We start from the raw sequence: 10,731 nt of genomic DNA on the forward strand, positions 1-10,731 counted from the left end.
AATCTAGGTGCTAATCTACCAGGGTGCTCACCTTATACTAATGCATTTGTATGCTATACATTTGTCTTCCGCAGTTTTCTGTGTCCATTTTAAATACAATTAAAAAGTAACACACACAAAAAGAAACTGAAAAGAAAGAAAGCTGCTGCAATCTTTCAGCCTACACATTCTGGTAAGACACCATTTCATCTCACTGAACAGAGGAGAATATGGGAGCGGGGCAGCCTGAAGCTGGGCCCCCTCACCTCTGCCTCCCTGAGGACTTTGCAACCCCCTTTGCTGCACCACGTCTCCTCTCTGCACCTGAACCCGGGTCCTGCGCACAGCCAGCCTTCCCCACCCCCCAGGGACAGTCTCCCAGGGCGAACAGCTGAGCTCTGCTGGGGGTCACAGAGGGAAGCAGGACTCAGCGGCATGACAAACAGGGTCACACACACACACACACACACACACACACACACACACACGAGCACAGAAAAGAAGGCTCAGACACCTTTGTTGTCAGCTGTCAAATTTCATTTTCTGGTTTCCCAATTCTCTAATGTCATTTCTACTAAAATCCTGTGCCACCATAATGCACCATCACAGCTCAGGATGCAACAGCTTCCTGTCCGTCTGTGCTGATGGGCGACCCAACACCAAGTCCCTGCTGCTCTGAAGACATGGCCTCCAGCACGCACGGGAGGCTGCTGGGGGGCAGTGGCTAAGACCACAGCTTCCAGCCCTAGCTGGTTTGGCTCAGTGGATAGAGCATCGGCCCTCGGACTGAAGGGTCCCAGGTTTAATTCCAGTCAAGGGCATGTACCTCAGTTGCAGGCTCCATCCACAGCTCTGGTCAGGGCACCTGCAGGGAGGCAACCAATCGATGTGTCTCTCTCACATCAATGTCTCTCTCTCTCTCTCTCTCTCTCTCTCTCTCTCTCTCTCTCTCTCTCTCTCTCTCCTCCCCTCCCCTCCCCTCCCCTCCCTTCCACTCTCCCTAAAAATCAATGGAAAAATATCCTTTGGTGAGAATTAAGAAAACAAAAAAGACCACAGCTTCCAGTTTAGGCTCCCTGGGTTCAAATCTAGCTCTGCTGCCGGACCTATTATGATGTCATTCAAAGACACAGCCTCAGATTCAGTGACCAAAGAGGAAAACCAGGAGGAGGGGCAGGTCTTCACCAGTGATTCTTTGTGTCCTGGGGATGGGAGAGCTTGAGAAGTCTTGCTGCTTCCAGACTTGTTCTCCAGCTGCCTGCTCGACTCCTCAAACTCAACATGACCAAAACCCAGTTCATGGGCTCCCTCTCCCCTCCTCCAACCCCAATCCTCCTCTAGTGTTTTCTGTCTCTCCGAACGCCCTCCTGCCTGCCCAGTTAAATGAGCCAGAAACCTAAGCAGCACCCTTTACGCCTCCCTCTCCCTCACCTCACTGCTGACCCATCGTCATGACAGACAGACATCACCTTTAATTGCATCACAGTCACCCACATGTCTCCATCTCCCCACCTTCCCCCTGGACACTATGGGAATGGGGTTCCCTGGGGTTACACCACACGCCTCTCCTTCTTGCCACTACCATTTAAATTTACTTCCAGGATCATCTGATTAATATCTGCCTCCTCCACTAGACTGTAAGCTCCAAGAGGGCTGGGGACATGCCTGCGGAACTCACCACTGGATCCCTCCACTTAGCACCTGCCTGGCCTGGCGCATCGCAGGTGCTCAGTGAATATACACAGAATGAACTAAACGTTAGATTGAAAAGGAGCGTGTTTCCCCCATTTACATGCTGTGGCCCAAGGAAGCCTGCACCTTCTGCAGCCCTTAGGACCTCCCTGTAGAAGCCACCTCACTTCTCTCCACCTGCTCCCCTCCCCTTCACCCTCCTGCCTACTCCTCAGAAACCCCAGGACAACTGGGGCGGGCCTGGATCAGGATTGTTTCCATGAAACCTGGCCCCCTCCCTGCCCCACTGAGTCAAAACCTCCACTGCAGGTCTCTACCCCATCCTCTATCCCATCCCCGTCAAGCCTGTGAGTCTGGGTACTTCCCCCAAGGCCGGCGAAAGACATGCAACCACAGTCGTTGAAGACCCTTGCCCCACCCGAGCACCTCCTCCACCCACTCTGCGCTAAAGGAGCTCACCATCCCCGAGAAAGACGGCCATATAAACACGGTGCGGCGTGATCAGGGCTCCAGGAGAGAATACATCCCATACGTTGCTATGGGAATTCAGCCAGTGGAGCAGAGAGCTCTGCCCAGGAGCCAGAGCTTGTTGGGGGAGGTATCTTTTGAGCTGGGTCTTGGATGGCACTGGGGAAAGTCATGGAAGGGGAGATTGTGCCACAGATCCAACATGAATTAATGCTCTTTGGACACAGCAGCAGAACTGAATTACAAACATAGCAGCAAAGGGGTGCTTGGGGTTTCTTTGATCCTGCCATTCCACTTCTGCAATTGAACTCATAGATTTACGCACTCATATGTGAAATGACATATGTTCAAGGAAACGTACTACGGCACTGTTTGCAAAAGATTAGAAATAATCCAAATATGCACGGGTATGAGACAGTTGTATTAGTCTCCTGTGGCTGTTGTAATAAATGACTACAGACCAGGTGGCTTAACACGGCAAAAATGTATTCTCTCCAGTTCTGGAGGCCAGAAGACTGGAGGCTCTGAAGAGAACCCTTTCTTTGCCTCTCCCAACTTCTGGTGGCTGCTGGCATCCCTTGGTCTGAGCGCATCACTCCAAGCTCTGCCTCCTCCTCTTCTGCGTTAAATCTTCTGCTTCATAAGGACAAGTGTGATTGCACGTAGGGCCCCACCCGGATCATCAAGGGCCATCTCCTCATCTCAGGATCCTTAATGTAATCACACCTGCAAACTCCGTTTTTGCCACAAAGTTAACCTTCACAGGTTCCAGAGATTCGTTTATGGACATAGTTTAGGGGGCTCCTTGTTCAGCCAACCACGTGGTACGTCCACATAACAGAACATCATGCAGACGTTAAGAAGAATGAAGTATCTCTCTATGTGCGAACATGGAGTGAACTCCAAGGCATATTAAAAACGTGAATAATTAAAATGCGTATAATTGAAATACCTCAGCTAGTCAGTCCTTTACTTGATGGAGTGACCCAAACCTTCTCTTCTGTATAGTCTGATTCCTCGGTGGCCCCACCTTTTGTTGGTTGCTATGGTTTTCCATCAACATTTACTAAGTACTAAGAGGTGTCCCAGAGTCGCAGATAGAATTCTTCTGCCATTTTGTGTAGCAGCCACCCATGCTCCCTTCGGTTCAGAGGAACATAGAGCCCAACGTGGCCAGGTGGCATCTCAAGTCAATGGAATCATTCCGGCGTCCCCAAAGGAGGCCGTCCCATCAGAACCATGGCCTTCAACCAGCAGAGCTCAAAGTCACCCAGGGAGGGACACAATTCTATAGATAAGTTATTTCTCCCATTCCACCTGTTGATGACTATGGGAGAAATAGTCACAGATTCAAAGGACATAGTGCACCCGGTAAGACAGAACCCCAACCTTTCAGGCCTGCTGGTTCCATAACCAAGTCTTCAGGGCGGTCCCGCAGTTTCACCAGGCCAACTGCGCCTGGTTTATAGGGCATGTGGTAAGACTAGTGAATTCCCAGGAGCACAAATCTGTTGCTGCGCTTACATTGCTCTGAAATTGGCTCCCTGGTCAGAAGCAGTATGATGTGGAATACCAGGACCCTGAATGAGATGAACACAGATGGTCAGGCTGGCAGAATATTTCAGGAAGGAGTGGCGAATCCACATCCAGAATAAGTGTCTGTTCCAATGAGAACCAAATCAATGCCCCTCCGGATGGAAGAGGCCCAGTGTAATCCATCTGCCACCAGATGGCCAGCTGACTGGTTCACCCACCACCAGGAATGGTACATCTCTAAAATGTCTGGAGGGCATTTCTTTCCTTCCTTTCCTCATTCACTCAACAATTTTCTAAGGCCCCCTAGGCCCAGCCCTATGCTTGGCCTATAAGTGGCATAGCAGGGGCTGGACTCTTGGCCACCGTGTCAGGCTCAGGGTATTTGTACGGAGACACGAGAAATGAGATGATAGCCGCAACTGCCACCACTTCTCAGACAGAATGATGTGGTGAAAAGAGCACTGGACAGGGAGTCCCAAGCACCTGGCTTCTAGTTCTAAGTTGGCCACCAGCACAGGACCCATGTGATATGAATGGAGGCGTGTTGCTAGGCTCAGTCTCCCCATCCTTGAAACAGAACAGAAGCCCCAGGATAGCAGGTACCAGTGGTGGACATGGGTGGGGTGATCGGACTGATTCCCCTTGGGTGCAGGTAACAAGGAGAATTTTTATGGAGAATTTTTAAATAATCGACTAATAGTCTGCTTTTTATGATCACTATACGCCCACAATTCTAAAGAATGTCGGTGAGAGAATATTCCTCACCAACAAGTCTTGTTTGCCTAAATTCTAAACAATTTCTACCATTATTATAGGCCTCGATCACAGGCCTGGCCGAGGGACCCCACCCATGCATGAATTCGTGCACCGGGCCTCTAGTTGTTTTAATAATATATATGTAAGCTAAGTTTTAACATCGTACATGTAAGCTTTAAATTAGCACATTTCACGACTTATCTTTTAATAAACATGATATTTTACATGGATGTAAACTTTGAGAAATCCCGGTTACACCATGGGCCCCAGACACACACAGACCCAGCTACATATGTTTATGTCTAGAGTAAGTTTGTAATGGTTTGGAATCGTTCAAGCTCACTTCTGGCTACAATTTAAACAAATGAATTTAAGACAGAGAGTTTTAAGAGAAGTCCCCAACCACCCAATCTAACACTTGATTCATTAATTGGGGGAAAGGTCACCCGCACCATCTAGTGGCAGAAATTGTTATTACAGGTACATGCACCTGAATGTTCTCATCTGGTAAGGCAACTCTGTCCAAAAAGGGTGAGAGTGGCATGGCTACTGAGAACTTGAAATGTGGCCTGTCTGAGTTGAGATGTGCTCCAGATGTACAATACATACGAGCTCTTAAAGATTTAATATAAAAAAAGACCAGATGTTGTGGGACTCGGGTTTCCACAAGCAAGAATCACTCTTCTCCTTTCCGGCCATTGGTCCCAGGAAAGCAGGAACATGGAACAAGGGTCCTCCCTCCAGCATCTTGGAACACCCGCTATTTCCAGCCAGACAGGAAGCAGAAGGAGGTAGTCAACACACCAACTGCTGGTTAGGAGACGGGGTTAGTGACAAAAGGAACCGCCAGTGGCAGAAAGGAGATGGTGGCCTGGGGCAGGCGCCTGGGGGATTCACTGTGAAGTGCCATGAGAGAACTTTCTGGAGTGATGGGAATGTTGTACATCTTAACTGGAGTGGTGGTTACAGAGATATATGCATCTGTCAAAACTGTGCTCTTAGTAGAGTTGATTTATTTGTATTGATTTCAGAGAGAAAAGGAGAAGGAGAGAAACATCAATGATGAGAAAATCATTAATCGGCTGCCTCCTGCACATCCCCTACTGGGGATCAAGCCCCAAACCCGAGCATGTATTCTGACTGGGAATTGAACCGTGGCCTCCTGGTTCACTGATCAATGTTCAACTACTGAGCCACACTGGCCGGGCTAGTAGAGCTGATTTTAAAAGAGAGATGGGTTCAGATTCCCGCACTGCCACTCCCTGGATGTGTTGTCTCAGGCCCGAGTCGCCATCTTTCCAAATCTCCATTTCTGTCTGTAAAGCATCGTCTGTGAGCTAACTCAATGATTTCCCAGTCCCTTTGTTTAAACAGAATCCACTCTAAACCAGAGACCAGGGAGCTCCCTGACTAAAGTGGGTACGGGGGATCTGGTGTGTCCTCACCCCCTTCCTCGCCTCACATTTTCTCCAAGCCCCAAATAGCTGACTGGCTCTGATTCTATGTCTCTGCTGAGGATTTGCTTCAGACTAAATATATCCCCCTTTCCGCTATACCAGATGGCTTCTGGATTCCTCTGGAAAGAGTAGGCTGTGCTCCCATGGAAGAGAGAAGCAGAGACAGGGGACAGAGCCATGCCCCGCCTCTCCATTCTCCTCCTCTGCCTGGTCCATTCAACACAGAACACACAGCAAGTGTTCAAGTGGCTGCAGCACGAGGCCTCAATTTCAGTTACGTTAAAGTACCTAATAAAGCCTGGATTCCTGGTCACTGGGTTCCCAGTAAATCCCAGGGGCTCTGCATGAGGGAGAGGCAGAAGGCCCTGGGCTTAGGCCTCTGTGCAGAACAGAAAGACGAATGGGTCTTTGTGCCCAGGGCAGTGTCGTGGGGGAGGGAGGTCACTTTTTAAAAATATGTTTTTATTGATTTCAAAGAGAGGAAGGGAGAAGGAGAGATAGAAACATGAACGATGAGAGAGAATCGTTGATCAGCTGCCTCCTGCATGCCTCCTCACCGGGGATGGAGCCCACAAACTGGGCATGTGCCCTGACTGGGAATGGAACCGTGACCTCCTGGTTCACGGGTAGATACTCTACCACTGAGCCACGCCGGCTGGGCAGGAGGTTACCTGTTTAATGTTTTGTCTCCTCTGACCAGCCCAGCTTCCCTTCTTCTGCTTTCAGAGAACTGTATCAGTAGTTCCTTGCACTTGGGAATATGAAGACTCCTCTTAATACCAGCCATACTTCATAGCTGCATTTTTATCCTTATGGGAAATACAGGCCACAAACACAATTATGAGTTCATTGACTAAAAATGTCTTGATGGATCACAACATGGGCAAACGCTGGAGGGCAGTGCCCCCTCTGAGGGTAGGTAGTGCTTGGCGTACTCATACTTCAAGTCCCCTTACAGAGGAGAGCAGAGGGGGAGAATGGGAGGAGAGGGGGAGGAGAGAAGGAGAGGGGGAGGAGAGGGTTATGGCTCTACCCAGGATAGGGTTAGGGGTAGGGTTAGGGTTAGGGTTAGTGTTAGGGTTATGGCCCTGCCCAGGATAGGGTTGAGGGGGTGGGTAAGAGATCAACCAAAGGACTTGTATGCATGCATATAAGCATAACCAATGGACACAAGATACTGGGGGTTAGGGGAGTCCAGGGGAAGGCCAAGGGAGGGGGGGGAAGGAGACATATGTACTACTCTTCGTAATATTTTAAGCAATAAAACAAAATTTTAAAAAATCAATGGGAAATAAATCCTCGGGTGAGGATTAACAATAAATAAACAAATAAATAAGCCACATATGTAATATTTTCTAGCAGTCATGTTAAGGTAAAAACAGATAACAGTCCTTTTAGTGATAGAATTTAATTACCAATATATCCAAAATATAATTTCAATATATAATCAATATAAAAATTATTGAGACATTTTTACATTCTCTTTTTCTTACTGAGTCTGAATTCTGGGGTGTATTTCACACTTAGTGCACATCTTGGTTCAGACTGGCCACATCTCAAGTGCTCAACATCCACATGTGGCTAGAGGCTGCCACATGGGACAGTGCACACAGGAGAGCAAGGACGTGAGGAGAGATTCTCCCTCAGCAGTTCCCAGCGGCGGGGGCTCACTCACCCTCCCTGCTGGAACACACACCATCCTGGAAGGCACTCCGTCAGCCCAGAGCCAGCACGAAGCAGTCCTGGAGAACGTCCTGTGAGGACCGGCGGCCCAGCCAGAAGATGAACAGCACAGCGTCGTGCAGAGGATGCCAAGTGGGACTTGTGGGCTACATCCAGGCCGTGGAGGAGTTGTGTTTGGCTCCCATGGCGTTTTTAAATCTCTTGAAGTGATTGTTGTTTTCATGACCTTACATTTCCTTCCTGGCTCCTGAAGACATTGGGGTGTGTAACCCCTGCATAAAACCACAGTTCTTTTTTTATTATTTTTTTACTGATTAGAGAGAAAGAGATTTGTTGTTCCACTTATTTATGTATTCATTGGTCATTTCTTGTATGTGCCCTGACCAAGGATCGAACTTGCAACCTTGGTATATCGGGACAACACTCTAACCAACTGAGCTACCTGGCCAGGGCAAAACCAAGTTCTTAAAGTCAGGCAACCCTGGCTGACTTTAATCTTGGCTCTGCCACGTTTTAGCTGACAGTGGATACATTAAACTTTTCATTGTGTCTCCTACTGTAAAATGGGAGATAACTACTTCACAGAGATGTACGACTTTAATGACACAGGAATTAATTGGCTAGCACAAAGCTTCGTACATAGTAAGTACTCAGTAAACTGTGGTATGAATTTTTCATTCACAGGAGACTTGAACTCTTTAGAGGCCCTGTCATAATTCCTCTTCTGATAACTGGAAAATTGGGAAGCACGTGGGCAGGAGCTCTTAAAAGCAATCCCCTGCCTGGCCAGGTGTGGCTCAGTGGTTGAGTGCTGACCTATAAACCGGGAGGTAATGGTCACATGTCAGGGGTACAGGCTCGATCCCCAGTGGGGGTGTGCAGGAAGCAGCCGATCAATGATTTCCTCTCATCATTGATGTTTCTTGCTCCCTCTTCCTTCCTCTCTCTGAAATCAAAAAAAAAGCCACTACCACTGCCATAGACAGGTGTTGAGGCATGGCTTCTGCACTCACGATTTTTAGTCTGTTTCCTTTCTCTGTTGCCCAAAGAATGGTTCAACTGAACTAAGTACCCCTCGTTACTAAGGCACTGAACATTTTAAAAGGTAGATTTGGGGAAACAAAAGGGGAAAGCTAGCAGTGAACTAATGGCCCCTCCTGCTAACCTCAATCCTGGTTCCAAGGCAGACAACTCTCAGGATCTGGGCACTGAATGCTGCTGATAAAGGATAAGATATTCATGAGCCACTTAGACCAAAACTTGGCCATGGCTCAACCCCAATTTTTGTTGTTGGTTTTTGCCTGTTATGGGGAAATGAAGAGGCTGGGACTTAAAAGAAGCATTGAAAAAAGCATGCTATGCTGCACACCATATCCCTTGAATAGGGCCAGGCTTCTTCACCATTCCCATCCCCATATGTTCCATTTCAGGAATGCAGGCAAGAGCAAAGAGTGGGCAGCCCGCCAATGACGAAGACCACGGAACTGCCCCTAACCGGTTTGGCTCAGTGGATAGAGCGTCGGCCTGCGGACTCAAGGGTCCCAGGTTCGATTCCGGTCAAGGGCATGTACCTTGGTTGCGGGCACATCCCCGGTAGGGAGTGTGCAGGAGGCAGCTGATGGATGTTTCTCTGTCATTGATGTTTCTAACTCTCTATCCCTCTCCCTTCCTCTCTATAAAAAAAAAAAATTAATAAAATATATTTAATAAAATAAAAAAAGACCATGGAACTGGCCTGGGAAAACTCTTCCCAGCTGGTTTTCCTACCTTTCTTTCTGCTGTGTAGTGTGTGTCTTCTTCTTCAGTCCTTTCTCTGATTCAATTACTAATGTTTATGTGCTCAGCACTGTACCAGGCATTTTATCCTATTTTTCAAAATTACTCCTGTCATTTACCCGTCTCTGTTCCCTGCATCACTGTTTCGCATGTACTATCCATGAGTGTCTCTCCAACCTTCATTTACCAGGAACAGTGGCTCCTTTCTTTACAGTAAATAATGCAAGGCGGTCCTTGAGGCTGAGGACAGAGGGACAGACAGTCCTGAGCAGCACCTGGGGAGCTAGCACACCAGAAGAGGAGAGGAGGGGCAGGCAGCAGAGTGGAACAGCTGCAGAGCTTTCCCCCATTCCAGATTTAAGTAACTCCTTTGTTATCAAAAACAACGATGTCAGCATCAATGAGCTGCTGATTATAAAATTTATCCTTGGCAGAGAGAGAATTAACATTTGATGAATACTTGCCATCTGCCAGGCACTGTGGAAGGCTAGTGGTTCACAGTGTTTTAGTGGTCAAAGACTCCTCTGGGGTTCTTGTGGAAGCTTTAAACTCTCTGCCTTAGAAAAATTCAAATGCACACATTTTACATAGAATTACAGGGGTAAACAATATCCTGAAGGACAACCACAGACCCCAAATTAAAACCTTGTGTGCTAAGCTTAATCTGAGCATGGCATTACTGGGACTAGACACCAGTGTCCCACCTTACAGACAAGGGGACGTAACCAAGATTGCATACATCATAAGCAGCAGAAACATTTCAACCAGAGTTGTCTGCACACTACAACCTGCCTCCCTAGATGAAAATGTCATTGGTGTTTACTGTTACTGTAAATATCACTCATTTTTAAATGAGTAAATAAAGATTATGTGAGACAATGAAATCTGTGCAAAGCATTCTAAACCCAGCCAGGGAAACCCCGAAGCTGGAGGTCCCAATCCCATATCCTATCGGCAAAAGGTCCCCTCCACCACCCAGCTGGAAAACCAGCCACGGGCGCTTTTCTGAGAGGTTTCATGTTCTTCAGAACAAGAGGAACCTCTGTCAATAATACCTCAGTAAAAGTGGGAGAATTTTTTTATAGGCAATCTCTTTAAAATAATCCATCAGGCCCTAGCTGGTTTGGCTCAGTGGATAGAGCATCAGCCTGGGAATTGAAGGGTCCTGGGTTCGATTCCAGCCAAGGGCATGTACCTCAGTTGCAGGCTCCTCCCCAGCCCTGGTCAGGTTGCACACAGGAGGCAACCAATCGATGTGTTTCTCTCACATCAATATTTCTGTCTTTCTCACTCTCTTCCACTTTCTCTAAAAATCAATGGAAAAATACCCTTGGGTGAGGATTTAAAAAATTAAAAATAATCTGTCATTCAAAATGTGAATTAA

At 47.7% G+C, this 10,731-nt stretch overlaps 2 protein-coding genes across 2 annotated transcripts in view; both read right to left on the bottom strand.

Moving 5' to 3' along the window:
* RRP12 (ribosomal RNA processing 12 homolog) overlaps positions 1-10,731 on the bottom strand; it is a 142,813-nt gene that overhangs the window by 15,593 nt on the left and 116,489 nt on the right. The window lies entirely within an intron of this gene.
* Positions 7,269-10,731, bottom strand: part of ARHGAP19 (Rho GTPase activating protein 19) — a 48,270-nt gene continuing 44,807 nt past the window's right edge. Inside the window, exon 12 of the mRNA XM_059660966.1 lies at positions 7,269-7,843. Within this exon, the coding sequence (XP_059516949.1) occupies positions 7,791-7,843 (53 nt within the window). The 3' untranslated portion in view covers positions 7,269-7,790. The remainder of the gene's footprint in view (positions 7,844-10,731) is intronic.

The sequence above is a fragment of the Myotis daubentonii genome, chromosome 13 (genome assembly GCF_963259705.1).
Source record: "Myotis daubentonii chromosome 13, mMyoDau2.1, whole genome shotgun sequence".
Classification (NCBI taxonomy): Eukaryota; Metazoa; Chordata; class Mammalia; order Chiroptera; family Vespertilionidae; genus Myotis; species Myotis daubentonii.